The 21,672-nt window shown below is 28.7% G+C and overlaps 1 protein-coding gene and 1 long non-coding RNA gene across 2 annotated transcripts; both read right to left on the bottom strand.

The window, feature by feature from the left end:
• Positions 1-110: 110 nt before the first annotated feature.
• On the bottom strand, positions 111-5,159 carry LOC142329037 (uncharacterized). The gene is made up of 2 exons (XR_012757415.1): positions 4,673-5,159; positions 111-392 (listed from the first exon to the last, which is right to left on the bottom strand). It is a non-coding gene; the product is annotated as an uncharacterized LOC142329037 (long non-coding RNA).
• Positions 5,160-8,956: 3,797 nt separating this feature from the next.
• ND-30 (NADH:ubiquinone oxidoreductase core subunit S3) lies at positions 8,957-21,486 on the bottom strand. Its single transcript, XM_075373030.1, has 5 exons — positions 21,344-21,486; positions 16,528-16,614; positions 13,823-14,070; positions 12,180-12,425; positions 8,957-9,290 (listed from the first exon to the last, which is right to left on the bottom strand). The coding sequence occupies exons 1-5, from the start codon at positions 21,426-21,428 to the stop codon at positions 9,126-9,128; spliced, it is 831 nt and encodes a 276-aa protein (XP_075229145.1). The 5' UTR covers positions 21,429-21,486; the 3' UTR covers positions 8,957-9,125.
• Between the last annotated feature and the right edge of the window lie 186 nt (positions 21,487-21,672).

Genomic DNA, 21,672 nt, shown 5'->3' with positions numbered 1-21,672 from the left:
ATTGTAAAATGTGGTTATGTTAGAAGGTCATATAAAATGAAGTCATAAGGTTAATCTACTCGATGAAAAACTTACGGATATCTATATAATTTTGTATAATAAATAAAGTATTTATCAGATCAGATATGTTTATGTATTAATATTATTAATAAACACATTGTTGTATACAAGATAGGACAATTTCCAGAAGCACCTTTAAAAAATACACACACTTAAACTTTACATTAACCCTTTGCGCTTGAAAGGCCACTGTCAGTGGCCACACGCCATTCACAAACTTGAATATGTTCCACATGTATAGTTCTCTCAGGTCGTTCGCTTGTCTGTTGCTGCTCAACTGCCATATCAACCACCAACTGTCAATAGTTCGGAATTATTTTCTCGACTATTACCTGAAATGGAGACATTGAATGAGCATTTACAGAAGAAACACGATGATTTTTTAAACAAGCTCTTTTTTATTTACAATCTTAAAATAAAAAACATAGTAATGGATAATTTTTTAGGCCTCACAAAAACATTATGTTTTGGCCATGTAAATGTTCACGAGATTTTGTATGGGTGACTGAAAAAAGTCTAAGCTGGTAAAGAAAATGCCAGGCCCAGTGGCCATATAACTCCTGAGACACTTTGTTAAAGAGACTAAATGAGCAAAAAGGGTTAATGGCCAGGCCACTTTTGAAGTTTGTCACATTATATTGAATATCAGTATTACCAGAAGATCTTTGTGCTTTATTGCAGTCTTTAATTTTAGTTATACTTAGATATCATGAAGGTTCTGATGTATAAATATGCAGGATAAACTAATTTGGTATTATTTTTTTGAACAGAAATGTCCAAAAGTGAGTACATAAGTTTGTGCATTGTACAAAGCTTTCAACAGCTTCAATATTTCAGTAACAATTTTGCTGATTTTTACACAGGGGTATATACATGAATCTTTATTATTTTTAAAATAACAACAAACTAGGCCTACCTCTGTAGGCTTGAGATTTAAGCATGCATTAGTTACATTACTTAAAGCAAGAACAAAAACAATTAGTCATGTGATTCTTTATCACAAGAGTATCACTACGCAGGCATTCCATGAATTACTTCATCATACTATACTTTGATCACTAAAGCCTCACAAAAAAGAAAATAAATCTTAGTTTTGAGCATTCTGAACGACCCTTTTGTCTGTCAGTTCTATGATCACTTTCTTGGTACATGTTATTAGGATGTCCTTGTGAATTCTTTTTAAAGAAAAACTGCAATTAATTCTTAAGAAAGCTTCTCTGCCAAGTATTCACTGAAGTAGTTAGTGAGGGAAAAACAATGTCAACTGCTTATTTCCTTTTTTTAGGAGTTTGTTTGCAAATTGTTTAGTTAAGGTTATACTTATAAATCATATTTACGTGGTTTAATAAAATCAGTATCCTACTCTGCTATTTTAAATATATTTCATACTCTGTGTACTTTATAAAAAAAAAAATCAGTAAAAATTTATTCTGCTTTTCTATTAATTAAAGGTCAACCAACTATATGCATCTAAATTGATGTAAATATTTCTAGATGTTCTTCAAATAAATTAAAAAAAAATCTGCTGTACAGATTAACAGCAGGCAATAAAATAAATGGAAATGGCAAAGTTAATTCATTGCAAAAGGGATGCCAGCTTGAAATTCATACACTTTATATAATAATATATAATTATATAATATATATTCATATACTTTAAGTTTATTCTATTAAATAGTCTTTCCGCTGTTGCCACTTGGTTCTTTATTATTGAACAACTCTTGTGTTTGTGTGTGTGTCTCGTGAAATATGTATGTACACAAATTTATATATATATTTAAATATTATTAAAATAAATCAAATAATCTACCTGGTACAAAATATTAAGATAAGACATATTTTACCCTAATTTTCCTACAAAAGTACTTTCATGGGATCCTGCATCCTCAATCATAATTTAAATAATTCTATAATTCAAAAATTATTGAATTATTAAGGTAAGATATGTATTATCTCAGTATTCTGAACTAGGTGGTTTATTTTAATAGAATTTCAATATAATTTAAAAGTACAGAGGGATAATATGAACCTTAAAATGATTAATTTCAGTAAAATAATATACATATATATTTATCATGTCATGAATGAATACGTATGCTACTCAGTGGATAAAAAAAAGGCATCACCTTAGCATGTGGCTAGATGGATCAAGGGAAACCAGGGTAAAACCTTGAAAAGAGTAAAATCATAAAATGCACAACTAATTATAAAATTAAAAACAAATTTGATTAAAGAACAGATTAATTATTACAAACACATGAAACAATATTAAATACATGATGTTACTAAATCACAGTTCAGAAGAAATTAATGAAAATTGTTTGAGAACAAATTTATCTACTAGTTAAAGTTACAGGAGTTTTTAAAATAGTTTAATTGTATTATTTAAAAATTCATCTCAAAGTGATATTATTTCTGTAACAGAAAAACCTTTAATTTTCAATAATTATTTTGTAACTGAAAATTACAAAAATAACCATATGCTGTAATAATTACAGTAATAACATTACTTTTTTTTATAAATATATCTAATTTAATATTTAAAGAGGTATGGGCAAGTGAGTAATGAAACACCTACGGAGGGAGAGGAGAGCCCAGTTGAGCTTTCATCTTATGATCAACCATCCTGTACTTTAGGAACTAGAGACCACATCTTCCTGATACTTCGTGGTTAGGGGAACTGGCTTCTCATCAATGTCAAAGTTTTGTTGTAAGCCACATAAGTGAAACATATGGTAGAGTGCCAGTGAGGTTGCAAGTTTATCAACTATTGTTAATAGGAGAATGCCTTTGCGCAAAAATCAATGTGATCATAAAAAAATTAGATGACACTTGTAGTACTGTTGATCAAGTAGATAACTATTTTTTCATGAAATTTAAAAAAAATATGAGAACACCTGATGGCACTGAAATCACAGAAAATATATACAGTATTGTAAAACTAATCCTGATGTAACAAGTTCTTCAAGTCAGACATCAATCTCTGTTTTCATCAATAACAGATCTGACAATAAAACTCTTGTGAAAAGTGTTTGGTCATGTTGTATCTCCTAGATTGTTTCATTACAAACTGATATTTTACAAAATTAAAATAAATAAATAAATCATTGAATAATACTACAATTTGTGTATCTTACACTGTTTAAATATTTCTTAACAATAAATATTTAGTATAAGAACTCTGTTTTTAGCAAGAACGGGTATGAGTGAGATGGGTGGAGGGAGGAACCCATCTCAACAAAAAAAACAAGGATTTCAAGAAAGAGAATTACTTTCTACATTGAATTTAACTTTTGAAAATTTTAATAAAATTATCTTATTAATTAAAGTTTTAAATTTTTTTCAAAATCCATTCTAGAAAGATAAGGCTGCCTTAAATATTAAGCGATTAGCTGATTTATTGTATAAAAAAAGTTTCACTTAAATGAAATACAGATTTCAATTCACAGAATATGAGAGATAAGTATTATCATTTTTTTAACCACACACCTGTAGAAGAAAATATTAGCTATGGAATATTAGAAAAAAATAACTCCTGAACATATGAAGTCTGTAAATAAAGTAATGAGACTAGTTTTCAAACTCACCACGTCCCAAAAAAGCAAATAAAAAATCAAAACCATGCTAATTTGTTTCTTCGATAGTAATGGCATTGTCCATAAGGAGTTTTTGCCTACAGGACAGACTGTAATCAATATGTTTACTGAGAAATTCTTGAAAGACTGTGGAAAAGAGTTGCCTGTGTGAGACCAGCCATCAAAGACAACTGGATGCTACATCATGATACTGCATTCTCAATTAATGAGTTTTTGGCAAAGAAAAACATTCCTGTAGTTCCTCAACCACCTTATTCACCTGACTTGAGTTTCTGCAACTTTTCCTGTTCTTAATTTAAAAAAAACACCTCAAAGGAACCATTTTGAACAGTACAATACATTAAAAAAAAATTTAACCGACCATCTGAATGATATTCCAGTTTCTGAGTTGCAACACTGCTATGAAAAGTGTTAAAATCATTTGAAGCGTTGCGTGGCTTCTCAAGGGAACTATTTTGAAGGTGATTCATGTACAATTGGATTGTAAAAAAAGGTTTTTCTGAACCAGTCTCATTACTTCATTTACAGACCTTGTATGTGCATAGACTTAAAGGGCTAATGCTTGTGCAGAGAATTAGCGTTCCATGTGACAGTTAAACAAGCAAGAAATGTTCACTTATGTCTTACAATGTTATATTTTAGCTTTTTGATGTTACATTTTGGTCACCATTCTGTTGTGCTCTAATTAAACAATACATGCAGATGCATATCAAAATATCAAATATTTCCCTAACAATTTTTTAAAAATACAAACGTGATTAATTTTTAAAAAATCAGTGGAAGTTTAATAAAACTTGATATCCATCTTATACATATATATTTTTTTTTTATTCTTGAGAATACATCATTTGCAAAGATCTATAACATATTTCAAAATTGTTTTCCATGCTACTTTTATATTACAACCAAAATATTTGCATATTAAACTAACATCTTAGCCATTCTAAATCGCATTTTCGTTGTTAGTTATTACAAAATATTTATACACATATGCGTAAAATTCAACTACTACTTACTGAATAATTGAGATCCACATTCAAGAACAATTTTCACATCTAATATAAGCAAACTTTCAAAACTAAAATAAATTTCTTTTTACGCTCACATCTTTTACCTATAAATCACAAAAATATTCATATATTTCTCCATATTTCATACAGATTACTAGTTCACTAAGATTTCCGAGGTATTAACTAATAATGGACACTACAAACCAGCTTATTTTCTCTTTATTATGGTAAGTTACATGTTAATGTTGGCAATACTTCAAAACACTAGATTTTACAAATACAAATTACTGACTTAAATTCTTCAAGCTAGTAATTTTTAACACATCAAATCCACTGGGATATATATCTGGGGAAAAACTTGTATTTGAAAAATACTGAGATTTATACTGTATTACATCTTGCTCATTTTTTATGTAACAGGGTTTAAATTTATTTACTCATGTAGGAATTTTAAAGATTACATGTAAAAAGCACCAATATAAGAGTACCTATTTTCCTGGTAGAACAATTTCAAAGTTCCATAACTTCTTCATTAGGTAATACCTGCAAAATTTCTTTAGAATTTTACTTGCCTTTCTGTTTAAAAAAATTTTCTGAAGGTTGAAATTTTTTTACTGATCTTTGTTTTAATAGCACAATTACAATATACCGGATAATCATTTAAAAAGTTACCACATTTATTATTTAACAGCTATCAGTCGCAGTGTATTGTAAAAACCATTTGGGGTAGTACTTTTTTTAAATTTCAGTCCAACAAAAATAACTATAAAATTGCGTGATATTACTTAAACCATTTGAAATAATCATACTCAGTGGATTAAAACTGAAAATTATTTTTAAAATTACCAACACAAAATTTCACCCTTAAATGTTTTTAAATTCTCAAGGGTTGAAAACCTGTTTTTTTAAATGAGACAATGTAGCTTGCAACACCTCATTGGAAGCCCCTTTGAATGACAAATAAAATAAAAATTGGTTCACTGGTATTGAAGTTATGATTAAAAATGTGTTTTTTAGGCTATATTGGGATACAGTTACTGACCCAAACAAAGCATTAGGTATGAAATTGTCTGTTCTTGTTAAAAATATAGGTTTTAGGTTTCTTCAGCATTGAAAAAATATACCAGTATACTTAGCATTACAACATCTGTTAAACATACGAAAAACCAATAAATAGGGTACCCTACTTTGTAGGCAACATGTTGAAAAATTTATTACCTTATTATAACAGGTTATAATTTTCTGCCAATTATTGAGATCTTAATTTCTATGGTACATTTTTGCAAATTGTTTTCTTTCATATTGTATGTAATTAATAGCAAAATATTATTATTTATTGTATTTATTTCATCACCATTTTTTTAAAATTTAAATTGCTGTTCTTTAATTAAAATTGGTATGTGATTGTTCTACCACCATTTAGCCTTTCATTTTTTGTTTTGCTAAAATGACTTACAACCTGGAAGAAAGGACTGAACTAATATTTACAAAGGAGAACAAAATAAATGTGTTAGAACTGCCCAAGCATTTTATTAATGAATGACATCCAAACAAAAATATTTCACACTCTTACATTGTAAAACATTTTACATTTGTAAAAATTCCAAAAAATGGGATCTGTCATGAATAAGAACATATAAGGCAAAAGGTTTTAGATGAATTAACTTTGGATGAAATCTTGGGAAATGTAATAGCAAACGCTCAGAACTCAATTCATAAAATATCCCATGAAACTGAGGTTTCTTATGATTCTGTTTTCACTATATTAAAAGTGAATAAATTTTTTCCATATAAAATTCAACTGCATCAAGAACTGAATGAGGATGATGTTGACAGGATTGAATTCTGTGAAGAAATGATTCAATGTTTACAAATATGAATGCTTACAAAAAATATTTGTTTTTCTGATGCATTCATCTTCTTTCTAAATGGCTTTGTTAATAACTGCTGATACTGGAACGATGTAATATTCATGTTTTCAATCTTGGAAACACGCAGCATCCTGAAAAAATAAATGTGTGGGCCGGGATTTATGGTGATAACATAATCGATCTAGTATTTATAGACAGGAATTTGACAGATGAAAAGTATTTGCAGTAGCTGGATGAAGTTATTCATCCACTAATAGTTCCACCCCTTCGAAAATAATTTTAAAAAGGTTCCCCTGAGAATGGTGTACATGCCTGTAAACAAAAATATAATAGGGCTGATAGCTGTTAAATAATAAATGTGGTAACTTTTCAAATGATTACCTGGTATATACATAGTTTCATAATTTCAATTAAAGTGGGAAAAGAGATGAGAAGGAAAGAATTTATATCAAAGTTGCTGGGAATCTGTCTGTTGTATATTAAAGTGTAGTTTATAAATGTAGAACAGAGTGAGTGGGGAGAGTTCACACTTGCATGAATGACAGTCTTCCTGTCTAGTCCTGCTTGAGGACTGAGAATATTTTTAATTACATAAAACTATTAAAACAATAGCTATTATTTAGTTATGCTGTATTAAAATACAGCATAAAACTCAATTTTCTCTTTCAAGTGTTTCATAAAACATAACTTTAAAGAAAAACCTTTACTTTCAAGGTGTATATTACAACTGGATTATACAGTCTTACAAAAAAACAGAAATAATTTCAGAACATGCTCTTCAAGTAAAAATGAAGCAAGCCAAAAACAAGGAGTTTCCAGAACCATGTTTACATGAGTATTTTTTTTTTTTTTATTTGTAGAACAAGTCCTGAAATTCTTCGCAAGACGTCGAGTCATTAATACAAAAAATAAAAAGACTTCAATGTCCTTAGATTTCTAATTGGACAAATAATAAATTCTGTTCATCCAACTGGAGGTATTTTGAAACTCAAACATGTAATTCAAACCTCAAATGTTGTCTAGCTAGTTTTCCCTGAAATACAATTGATAATGTAGAGAAGAACTGATCTGTTAACTGTACACTGAAAAAATAAAAGTTACATCTGTATAAACTAGCATAAAAAATCAAATAACAATAATTAGCTATAAAAAGACCCAAAGAAACTATTAATGAGGATTTAAAACACAAAATTTCCCAACTGATGTAGAATTAAATAAACAAACTTAAAAATACAAGGAAAATTGCAGAAATAATTATCTAAGTTAAAGTATAAAAGGCTTTTTCCTCTCAAAAATATAATTAAATATAATACCACTGTTATATAATATAACAGTGATATTTTTATATCACTGTTTTAAGTGACATAAAAACAGAATTTTTATGTTTGCCCTGTAGATCTCTAAAAGTTAATTTACTTTTTTTAAAGGATCTTCAGTAAATGCTGCAAATGTTTTTTGCTAAAATACTTTAAATTCATGTGGCAAAACTACGTTGAATATTAAGCAGAAAAATGCATTATTAAATGATAACACACACTATATCAGCGTACCTACAGAAGGTGACATAATAAGTTAATATATTAAACAGGTATCCTAAGTACAAATGGCAAAGAATGAGGTTTTCCTTCGGCTACATAGCACTGATTTTCGATGCCAAATCAGTATCTGTTATGATAGTAAATCAACTAGCCGTTAATAATGGCCAGCTGCTTACTAGTGGTCACATTGTTTTCAGTAGTTTCACAGATAACAATTATTAATTACACACTAAAGCAATTGTTTCTCGACAACTGAATTATGTTTATTCAATACCTGGATTTTTTACATATAAGGAAACTAGAAAAAACTAAGATGACTATTGCAATTACCAGGAACACAGATATCTGCAGTTACCAAGTGCAGCTTTCTTGATTCAGGTTCAATTGCATCCCTTCTTTGTAAAATGTGTATCTGTAGATTGTTATATCCATGGATTGACAGGACAGAATTTATTAGTATCAATCAATAAAAAAGGTGGCTAGAATGAGTAGTGAGCAGTTGTTGGCATTAAAATATAACAAGTTCAGTTAGGACTTGAGAACTATCGACCACCCTCATGGAAATGCTAGTGCATAACCATCTGTATCACTCAAATAAAGTATCTTAAAATTAAATATAAATTCTTTATTAAAAGTATAAAGTAAAAAAAATTACACTACAGTGCTCAGAACACATTAATACAGTACAGACCAGAAGATATGATGATTTAAGATTTATATCCATAAACATTTTACAGAGCTCAGCAGTAAATTTTTTTCAGATCAAATGTAACAACTCAAACCAACAAATGCATAAATCTACTAAATTACCTTGTTTGATTCCAATAGTAAAGTATAAACTAGATTGGTAGAGAAAGGAAGAAAATTTGATAACCAAAGAATTCAATTTTTTATATATTTTTACATTAATAGCACATTCAACATAAATAAGTATTAACAATTCTGAAAAGATGTATCTTATAAGAATATTAAATTCCTGTACAAGACTAAAAGTATCTCAACTCTATTGAAATTTGAAAAAGAAATTTACAGTCTAATATTTTACTTGCTTTAAGCTTTTTTATCTTCTTTTATTGGAACTTCTTCTGCTGCTGGTGGAGAATTTCTAAAATTAGGAAACTGTTCCCATGGGGCTGATAAATCAAATTTTCTAAATTCTTGAGTAAGTTCTACAGGTTCAAAAACTATTCTCTTAACTTCATCATCATAACGAACCTGAAAGATGGCATAAAAAATTAACTAGTTGCAATCACTAAAAAAAACATTAATTTAAAAATTTAATACATTTTATAAACTAAAGATAAATATCATTTTACATAATTGTTATTTCTTAACTGTTTTATAACCCTTATGAAATACTAATATTGTAATGGGTAGAGAAGCTTCCAGAAAGAAGAAAGAATAATCTAGAAGAAACGACAAAGGAATTCTTTGTAGAAAAGGAGTTACAGAAAAGCATACAAGGTGTAAACAATTAAATTATATCATGCTTGAACAATCGAAAGGAGGGATCAGGTGGTACTGGTTCTGCAGGACAGGAGGTATGAATGACTGACAGGGTCGGTCTAGTGCTGAACACGTCTTTGCAAATCAGCTGATTTCAAAGTCAAGAGTTCCAACATTCAAATCCTAGTGAAGGCAATTACATTTATACAGATTTGAATACTAGATTCATGGATCATAGATCTGTGTTCTTTGGTGGTTGGGTTTCAATTAATACACATCTCAGAAATGGTCAATCTGAGACTGTACAAGACTACTTCATTTACACTCATACATATCCCCCCTCCACATTCATCCTCTGAAGTAATACCTGATGGTGATTTCTGGAGGCTAAACAGGAAAAAAAAGAAGGTATGAATACTGCCAGGGACCAGCGAAGTGACAGTTTCTTCCAGTTAAAGTTTGGTGCAGTGTGCGATAAAAGTGATCATAGTAAGTGTTTGGCAACAAATAAGTAAATAGTTTATCACAAGTATTCAATTTTGGACAGTGTTTGAAAAAAAAAGCTGTTTGGTGAGTTATTTGTGATTAGGAGTGAAAGTGACAGTACTGCACTCATAAAGCGTAGAATTAGTTCTTTTGTAAACAGCAAAAGTGAATAATATTTGCATAAAGTGAACTGTATGAATTGTAGATTTTTCTATTATATTATTGTTAGTTAATTCAATATTAGTTTCTATTAGTTAATAAAGTTTTTATTAAATCGGACATGTATTTTGGTATTTAAAATAATTTTGTTTTTAATTTAAATTACTATTTTGTATATTATAAATTATTTAAGAGTAATAAATTGTAGTTGTAACAAATTTTTACATAAACCATTTCTCAATATTCTCCTTGATTGCGACTTGTTAACAATATCAACTTTTTTTGCGCTACTTCTGAGAAGTTTTGTTTCACAAGAGGCAGGAGAATACTGACTAATAAATCTAGACGAAGAGCTTCTTACTTGATTTTTCTAAACCACCTTCCCATTCTATGATCCTGCTCCTATTCAGTACTGCTCATCTAGTCAGTTGAGAACTGTGACTACTTGAAAAAGACTCATTAGCAAATAAATGCAGTAGTAATGTTACAAATTAAAAGGGCAGTTATTAGGGGTTATATTTTCGTTACAAAAATTGATGATCACGAGCTGGCTATATGTAACAAGAACATTTTGAGGGAGAAAAAACAGTTCAAAATCTTTCACAACCTCTAATAGAAACATTTGCAGTAAAAAATTTTGATAAATTTTACTTTGTTTAGTTCTGCAACAAGAGCAAATAATCATTGATAATAAAGGAGATTAATAAATTATAAACACTCTTGGCATTTTAGAATCAGTAAACTAGATATAATCAGTATTATTAGAAAGTGGTTAGTTCAACACTGCTACTTAAATCTTTTTTTGCATAATAAAGCTAAGTGACATGATTATCCCACTTTTCAACTAAAATAAACCACATTATATTGTTTTAATTATAATTTGTTTTTCATCATAGGGGACGTTTATTTCCTAAATTTTGAATCTTAATTTTCAAAAGTTATGGATAGTAAAAGTATCTATACATTCACTATATATATATATATATATATATAGTTAAAAAGCAGTTTCAACTCTCTTGTATTATCCAATATAAACATTAATAAATAAATCACCTAATATGGTAATAAAATGAAATGGCTACAGGAAAGAGATCTTTTGATTCTTAGACTATTTTCAGTCTTAATTTTTAATTTATAACTTACATTTAAAAAAAAAATATTCTTTATGCTTTTTTTATAATTATTATTAAAAATTCTGGACACTTATATTTTCACAACACCTAATATATAGCTCATCTAATGGTTAGTTTTTTTGGCTAATACACAGTTAAATAAATTAGTAAAGTTTCATTAGGAACTTTAAAGCAGCATAAATTTGCATCATGCAAATGTTTTTGACTACTAAATGTAGTCAATCTGTAATATAAGTAGAGTAAGAATGAATAATAAATTTAGTTATTTAACTTATTTTAAAATTATAAAAAGGGAATATGTAACATATTAAAATAATGTTTTCCTTTACTTAAAGTCTGAAATGTCAGGGTCAAAGAATTTTTCCATCTGCTAAGCACTTCCTATAAACTTCTTTAATTGAACCTTCCCAAATTGTATGTGTAACATGAGTATATAAATCCATTTTAAGGTAACTGCTGGATTGAACATGAATGTTACAGAATCACAAAACACCTGTCATAACAGCAAACAATGATATGACAGGAATAATACTTTGTTTATATCTGACAAAAACCTTGTAAATAAAATCACGGAGGAAATAGAATTACGAATAGCAAACAATACATTAATTTGAAAGGTACAACCAGTTGATAAAGAAAATGCAATTATCAAACATTCTTATTCATTATTAAAATATCATAATAAGTTGCTAAACTGAGATAAATCTTAGTATGCCAATCTCCATGGTGAGTGGTAGTGTCTTGGTCTTTCATCCAGAGGTAACGTGTTCGAATCCCGGTCGGGCATGGCATTTTTCATATGCTAAAAATTCCATTTCCATATCCCACATACAACATTTAAGCTTATTGATATCAAGTAAAAAACGCAAAAAAAACTAACCTCAAGATATCCTGATAATGGAAAATCCTTTCTAAAAGGATGTCCTTCAAAACCATAATCAGTCAGAATACGTCGTAGATCTGGATGATTGCTGAAGAATATACCATACATATCCCATGCTTCACGTTCATACCAATTAGAACCTTGAAAAACTTCACAAGATGAGTCAACTGGTGATAATTCATCGGTATAAGTTTTGACACGAATACGAGCATTATACCTCAATGACAATAAATTATATATAATCTGTAATAGACAAAGAAAATAAAGATATAAAATTATGCTGCTTCTGTAATTTTTCATTTCCTTGAACTACTTTAACAGTAATTTTAATATATACAATAATCAAACAATATATATATAAATGAGTGTACTATTTATTAGATTCAATAAGTTTTTCAACAATGCAAAAAAACAGCTGTTAATAATTTAGTATTAATATTTTATTTATTGTTTTTGTATTTTTGCAATGGTCAAACTGTAGCTCTGCAATGGCTGTGTTGAGAAAAATATTCAAGAATAAAAACTTTAGAAAACATTTCCTACCCAAAATTCCAATTAAAACATGGTTTCAGTTTGAAAAAATGAAGTTGGCTGCTTTGTAGAAAAATACCCAAGAATAAAAATAAGTATTTTTACTATTTCAGAAACCACACTGACCATTCATTAACAAATTTTGAGAAGTCAACCTCTCTCACTGATCCCTAAATACAATATCTTCTCAAAAACCTTACCAAGTACCGACAGGAGTGTCAGAGGCCTACATGAAGAACTTGCAGCAGGATCCTAGTTCCACTCTTGAGCTTTACTTCACCTTTCTTCCAACAAATCAGGAAATAACCCAAGAAAAGTATCCTATTGAACATCTTCACTATTGCACCAACACAAATTCCAACTGAATGGACAAGGAGTTACACTGTACTAATTCACAATCTGGAAACAAATTGTCCAGTGAAGTACATATAATCTTTGCCCTGTCAATTACTACACCTTGTCAGATAATCAAAAACCACAAGAGGAAATGGTAAATAGAGGAAAACATTATTAGAAAAATCAGATGTAAATGACAAAAAAATGATACATAAATTTCTGAAAATGCAAATTATACATATATCCTTATAACTCAGCCTCATCTATTGAATTTTTTCTAAAAAAAAAAAAAAAATTACTGTGCTTAGGTACTATCTATTTTATACTAATACTTTGCATTTTCAATAGTATCAACTCTCTCAAAAGAAATTTGTCTTGCAAATGTGACAGCCACTAAAATCAACAAGATGTAATCTCAGAAAATAGTTTCCAAAATTTCTTTTTGAATGCTAAAAGAATGCTGAAACTATTAAAAAGCATTACATGTACAACTTTCACACATCATTCTATAATAAGATAAATAAGATAAAGCAGAAGTGGTTGAGAGGTCAATTCATAAATTTAACTTCTAGACTCAAACTAACTTACATTATTTCTATTTGTGAAGTTGAGAGCTCACAAATATTTTCTTAATCTACTTACTAACCAGTATACTGATAACAGAATGATATCAGAATGTAATAAAGAAAACATTTACTTACAGCTATGTTCAACCACCGTTGTGACTACAGTAAACTAACATAAATAAAATAACTGAAGCATCTGTTTACTACCTCAAAGCGATAATGTCTGCTGGGTACATCCATTCCAGCAATATCAACAATGTTTGTGAACTGTGCATTATGATGTCCTTTAAGGAACGATAAGACTGGTACAATCCCTTCCGGGGCAATTAATATCTCAAGTTCATCACCACTAGTAATTTGAACCTGCTGTACATACTTTGGAAGGCATTCAGCAACATACTTTCCAAAATCAGCAAGTTTTGTTCTAGCAACGGCATCAGATTTTCTTGCTGTAGCTAAAGTTAAAAAAAGAATACATTACTCTAAGTTTCATATTGTTTTATATTAACTATTACAAACTGTACATTTTATTAAATACAAAATTGGCAAATCAATATTTACGTTTGAAAAAGGGATGTAAACCAGATTTTCTTAAAAAAGATTTGTGTTGATAAATTTTTGATAAAACTGAATGGTACATCTCAAGTTACTGAACTGTGCAAAATTTAAATTTGGACTATAATTTTTTTTCTCAGTAAAATCAATGTAGTTAAGATATCTGAAAAAAACTCTTTTTCACCTCTTTTGGATGATTCCAAAAATTTGTTGATAACATCTTAGTTGGTGCTACAGTTCGCCAGTTGTGATCCATTCTAACAATAAAACTTTAATTTATTAAAATTTCTACTTTTGGCTTTAGTTCATTAATTTTACTTAAGTAATTATGATATACATAAGGAAGTCCAATATGTTCAACCTCAACAGCAATTTACAATAATGGACTGCTGTTTCCACTTATCTCAGTTAGTTTTCGAAAATCATAACAAAGTTTTGGATTTTTTCCTATTAAATTTTGAATGGAACCATATTGCATCTTTTGGAAGAAAAACATAACTATGGAAGTTTATATACAACATTTTCAATTTATAAAAATATCACGCAATTAATTTGATTTAAAATAAATTAAAAAACACCACCCTCATTAATACTGAATTCTACTAAAAAATTAGTTTTATAAAATCTACAACAAAAATTTTCAACTGAATATCTAACTTATTTACAGATGAATTGGTAACAAAATTCCAGAAACAAAATTCATGACAATTGACAACTTTACTGTAATTTTATACCTAGAAGAGTACAACAAATATTTCATTCAATTTTCTTGACAGTCAACAAAGTAATTCATTTAACAAAACTAGAAAAAAAAAATTCTTTCTACTTAATCTGCAGTAGCCTTTAAAAAAAAAATCACCAATAAAAGAACTGGTATGAGTTCTAACAGGACAAATAAGGTATCTGGAAAACATTATTAAAATGTTTTGTAATTAGAGAAACATTACATGGAACAGAGTCAAAAAAAGAAAAAAAGGGGATGAAATAAGAAAAAACTTTTGAGATATGGTTATGGAAAGGATGAAAGTAGTGAAATGCGTGAATAGGATGTAAAAAATGAGAGGAGCTAAGAAGAAGAATTAAAAAAACAATAAAAAGAGAACTGGACTAGACATTTCTAAAGAATAGAAAGCTTGTTAACTCTTTGCACTCCTTTGTTGAATATAGTTTGACATCATAATTTACTGGTACCGCTCCTTTGTTGAGTATAACTCAACAATGAAATTTACAAGTAGCTTTCCTTTGTCGAGTATGGCTTGACATTTTTAAACTAACCGCGGCTATGCACAGAGATTCAAAAATGAACAGACATGTTTGTAAGATTGTAAACCCATGTAATATCGATATTCAATACTGATATAATTGAAAACAGATCGTTTTACTCTTAATTACATTCTCAAAGTGAGGTTGTGTATTCTGTGAGTTGGCATGACAACTACGAGTCATTACAGTACTTTTTTAATTGATTCTGATATTTAGTATTTTAATGATAATAATAATGAAGATCCTGATTACAATTTTGAAGAATGTGATCAAGAAAATGCTATTTTGGACAATTATAATGAAAGTGAAGGTAGTAATAATGTAATAGTTGGACTCCAAGGTAGGCCAACTTTTAACGTTCCAGAAACCTGCGTTGGTTGGTTTACACCCAGAAAATTGTTGAAGAAGTATCACATTAAAAAAATTATTGTAATTGACATGTAAGGCCTACTTTTTTATTATTAAATGAAGGTTTTTGTAAAAAAAATTATTTTTTTGATATAAGCAATTTTACCATATACATATGGTAACCAACCACAAATTTAATTAATAGCTGACAGAGAATTAAGCGATCAAAAAATTGGAAAGCCAATGGCACTACTTGCCAATTCATAATTGGAAGGTAAAGGTTTAAAACAACTTTTATAATGAAGGTGAGAGGGAAATGATGTACAGCAAGAAGATATCAGACAATGGAAAATGGGAAGAAATTCATCACAATAGAGAAAATATTAAGAAATAAAGAGGAGTACCTTAAAAAAATTTGTCATGAGGCAGTAAAACTTATGATGATATAATAATTTTGTATATTATAATTAGAAGATTTTACAATAAATAATACGATTGAAGGATTTTTATCAACATTTAAAAGGTGAACAACAATTTCGATCAAAATTAATAAGTTTCTAGAGATCAATGCACTTAAAAAAAAAATCTGAAAACTTTCATATATAATTCAAAAGATTAATAATTAAAAATGTCAACATTCATGTTAATTTACATAATTTAAATATAATTAGAAACACTGAACAAATACATCTAAACAAAAAAACCTTTCAGACAGAACTAAATCATAAAAAACAATTATCACTTACGTCTAGTCTCAGCCGGATTAGCAACTGTGCTACTAAATCGAATTGATACAGGCTGTAAAGGGCTCCAGTTTTTCTGAACTGTTTTACCTGAAAAAAAAAAAAATTGTTAACATAATTTTCAAATTACTAATGACTGCTTTAGCGTCATTCTAATTGTGTAAATTTCTTTAATAATTTATTATTTTGTTCTTAGATTCAGTCAATGATACAATCTTAAATATAAACATTATTTGTTACAATAAAATTAATACATACTTTTAATTGGCATCATATAAAAAATCTTTCATCTTTATCTATCAGAGCAAATGAGGTCTGTGAGAAGTTGAGACAAAATATGCTGAGGAATTAAGAATTTTCTTCTCAATATATTAATTTCTAATTGTTTAAAGTTATAAAAATTATGTGGAACTATATTAACGCTCTATGCACAGAGTGTTAAATGTTTATACATAGGTTGTTATAATATAAATACCTAGTAATAAATAAAAAAGTACATAACAAATATAAGTATCCAACTTTTTAATAGATTATTAGAAGATAATTCACAGACACCAGAATATCAAGAAATAACAACACTAGAACATAAGGAGTAATTTATGAATAGAATTTTTTCAAGGACTAGAATAGTTGTTGACTATAAATAAAGAATAGCTTCTTTTATTAATGTTCTCAAACTTTTTCTGGTTATGTCAATATAACTGATGTTGGATTAAATTATAATTTTATCTTTTCGTTACATTTAGTAGGTATCATGACTAAAGTGAAGATACATTCAGGTTGAAAATTGCACAAAAAAAAACATCATGTCGTTGCCTGGTCTGGAGCAGGTCCCTTGGTTAATTTTTCTTCCTGTTCTCTTCTATTTTCACTTGGATTTTAGAATTCAATACCTAGAATTACAGTTTATATTGCCTACAATTTTTACACTTTGACAACACTCCTTTCTTCACATTCTATACTGTTTTAATCAATCCTTTTCTTGTTCCAGCCAGTTGACTTTCTTATTCTTAACTTATTTGCTTTTATCCTCGTTATATCTTCAATACTTCATTTGTTTGTCCAATGCCACATTTGAAATTGCTTTCTCTTTCTTAGTATCCATGTTTCATATCCCTACAAGTGTTCACTACAAATACAGCACTTCACAAAAAGCATACCTCTAACTTCACTGCTACTTCCTTCCATTAAACGCTTCCTTAGTCACTACTATTCTTGTTTTTCATTTGAAACTTTCTCTAACAGAGTAACCAAGTACATATTCTTTACTTGTTCAATTCCCCCTTCCTTTGTGTAGACACTCATCAGCTTTTTATTTCCTGCACTAATTATTTTCATCAGCCTAATATTCATTTTTATTCTGTTGTTATGCAGTTTAATTCTATAATCATTTGTTGAATATCCTACTCTTCACTTCCAAAATGCCATGTCACCGTTATACAACTTTATTTTCCTTCTTATGTTGTTCTCTTAATCCTATTATAGAGTATTTTATTATCACATCTTGTTTGTTTAATGCTTTTTTTTTTATTTTCTTATTAAACACATTTGGGGATAGGCTCTCCCCAATCTTGTTTTTCTTCTTAGGCCAAGAAAGAAACATAAGCAATATAAACCGCTTATATTCATGCAACTTATGTTTTCATAGCTATTTTCTGATTCAAGTAAAAAACTTTAAATCTTCTATTGTTCCAATTAACTCTCTGACTTTGAATATTAAAATTATTTTATTTTATACAACAGTCAAGTTCTTTTTTGCATATCAATATAACATAAATTGCTTTTCCTCTTTCTGGATATCTTTCACCAATACTTCTTTCTTACTTGCACAATTGTATTCTATATGTATTTTCCCTTCCTATACCCATATTGTTATTATTCGACATTTTCTAACTTCAGAAGATTTTCTCAATTTTCAGAACATTCTTTGCAAAATTTGAAGTTTAATTAATTTTTGAGTGATCTTCATATTTAAATGCACCATATTTTTTTTAATGATAATTATGATTTAAGAAACTGTTTTAACAATTCTCACTGTTGTGTATCATATTAGACATTTCTTATCTATTGTAATCCTACTTCATTAGGACATTTAATAACTTATATTGACAGCTCATCCCTTCCCACAGTTTTTCCATCATTTATATTGTTTGAATAACTTCTGATAGATATGACGACTACTTCTACTTTAACCTGACCTTCCATAAGATCACTTAGTTCCCTGTTGGTCTAGTTCAGTTTCTCCATGTAGTCCTTCTGCCTGTTATATACCTGTTCCTCTCTACATAATATTTTGTTGTTTGTACTGATAATATACTTTAATGTTCTAAACTACCTATTTATCTCATATTATTGTTTGTTAACCACCAGTTCTTCCATCCTCTTTCCACATATTCTGTCTAGGCATTAATCTGCAATTACTTTTCGTTCGCTTTTGGTATTAACTCAATTTACTGTAAATCCTTCAGCCTTCTTGTTCTACTACTTTCTTCTGATCACCAGTTTTTTAATCACTTCTTGGGTAACTCAAGGTTTTTTTATTCTTCATCTCCTAGTCAGTTGTTTGTTCCATTGTGATTTTATGGCATCTTTTAAGGTCAGCTTAAAATTAATTTCCACTACTACCTTCTATATTTCTAATTACACAACTTCTGTGATCACAGCTGGTTTAAGTCACAAATCTTTTATTTTCGTACCTATAAAATTTGGTAAGTATATAACTTTTACGCCTAGCACTACAGCAATAGAAGGGAAAGTATAGTAATCAGTCCAATTTGGGCATATGTGGTTCTCAGTGGATCTTTACATTTTGACACTTAAGGAACCCAAAAAATCGAATGGAAATTTTCCGAATGTTTGTATGTGTATTTGGTTGTCACATCCTAAATCAGCTTATATCTCCAGAACTACTTGACCAATTTTGGGCAGATTACTTCTATATATGGGGCATTGATGCCATTAAATTTTCAACTTAAAAGGTCAAGGGGGTGAGGCTGTAGAGCAAGGTCACCCTCAGTTATTTCTTTTAAAGTTATTACAGTAGCTATTTTTGTTAATCAATTTTATGATTTTTCACAAGTATATCAAAATAAAATTTTCAAAGAAATACAAAGGCGGTCAAACTAGTAGGTTCAGATTAAAAATTGTACTTCATACAAAAAATATTTCTGCAAGACTCATTGTTAAATGTCATGAAGAAAAAAAATATTCTCAGATATTTTCCCCTCTGCATTGATCAATTTCATCTGCATAAATATATTATTATCTTAACATTACTGTTTTTGTTATAAAAATTCACAATTTAACAGCAGTGATCAAGATTGTTTCTTAAAAGTAAAACTTAATAAATATTAGGGAGAATGGGTAATTCTCTACTATTGTTGCACCAACCTCATTCTTATTATCGAAGTATGTCGTCTATTATATGAAAAATAAAAATGTGTAAATGAAGCATCAGAAAGAATACGAGTAAGAAACTTAATTAGGAGTCAACAGAATTAGTGATAAGGTGGTACTTGGTGCTACCATATCATGATATATTACCTTTCACAAATCAGTATCTACAAAATGATAGCTATGATTGCTGGTATTCTTCAAACTGAAGGCAATTGTATGTTTACAAGCAATCTGAAATAATAGTAGTTCCAGGGTGTATATATTTATGAACAATAAGAAGTAGTGTTTCATGACCATGGGTTGCAACTGGTTGTTTTTTTTTTACACCCAATAACTTCAATGACTCACCTCAATTATATTTTTTCTTCCAATTTTCACTTCATTTATTTCAACTATTTGGCTCTCACCTCAGACTATTTGAATACTACTACTTAATACATGTACACACCTCCTGCAAATAATTGCTCCAATCAACAACTGTTGTATTGGGTATATCAAGTCCATTTAGAAGCAATTCATGTCTTGAGAATTGAGATTAATATAATAATAAAATTACCAAAAAATGAATTAAATTTATTTAATTTTAACTGCTTTATTTGATTAACTTGATCAAAAGTTAATTATTTCGTGCGTTTCATGTAAACTGCCTATTAAAATTTTGAAATATATGCAAATAAAATCATTTAGACCTATTCCAGAAACATTTTAAAATAAGAAAACATTCCACAATTATTACTTCCTGTTAATTTTTTATTCATTTAAGTGTTGCTATTCATTGGTGTTAGTGTTGCTTGCAATAAAATAAGTTATAAAACTTCTTTGCCCTTATAAAAGGGCATCAATTTCTGAGAAAAATTGGGACTGACTAAGACCCAATTTTCAGATATTGCTATGATGTGTGATATTTGCAGATATTGTATTAATACAATGATTTTTCTTTATCAGTTTCATCTTTATGGGTACATTGGTATAATAGCCTTTGTATTTATCTACACAAAGTTAGCTTTAAATAAACACATGCAATGTTAAGTTTAGCAAATGCATATTTATTATCAGAACTTCTACATAGATATGAATGAATCAATCATATTTACTGGATTAAGTATAAGAACTAATAGTTGGTGCAGGATAATCGGATCTATCTTTGAGGCCAGATTAAATAAATAAACAACCCGAGCATTTGTGATACAATCACACTAAAAAAGAAAGAAACAGAAATTGGGCAATCGGCCTATATTTGTTACAAATGATAATTAGATTGGTTTACTGAAAAGTGAGGATCAAAATCTGAACATAGAAAAGGCATGAATATAAAAAAATTCAAAATCACAGAATACGTATAAAATTTACTAGTAGATAAGTCGTAATTTTTGTAATGTAATTTAAGGAACCAATCACTTTAAATATTACCACTAATAATTACCTGACAGGATTTTAACAATATGACTGCTTTTAAACGCAGTTCTAAATAACTGTGATGCCATATTTTTATAAACTAAACTAACCATTAACCACCGCTGTATCCACCTTCAATAGACATTAAAACAGCTGTTTAAAGATTATGCCTTCTTAATCTATAATTAATAGTCTTGTTTAATCGAATGCAATTTTTTTTGTAAATCTGTTACTAAAAAAATAATTTAAATTAAAAAATGTAATTGAGGATAAATTATTAAAAATAATAATTTATCATATCATATTTTAATTGATAAACATTAACCTGATTAGGTATTTAAAAATACTGAAATTGAA

The sequence above is a fragment of the Lycorma delicatula genome, chromosome 8, assembly GCF_047948215.1.
Source record: "Lycorma delicatula isolate Av1 chromosome 8, ASM4794821v1, whole genome shotgun sequence".
In the NCBI taxonomy this organism is placed as follows: domain Eukaryota; kingdom Metazoa; phylum Arthropoda; class Insecta; order Hemiptera; family Fulgoridae; genus Lycorma; species Lycorma delicatula.
The sequence above is the reverse complement of the archived record's forward strand: the minus strand, read 5'-3'. Positions and strand labels throughout refer to the sequence as shown.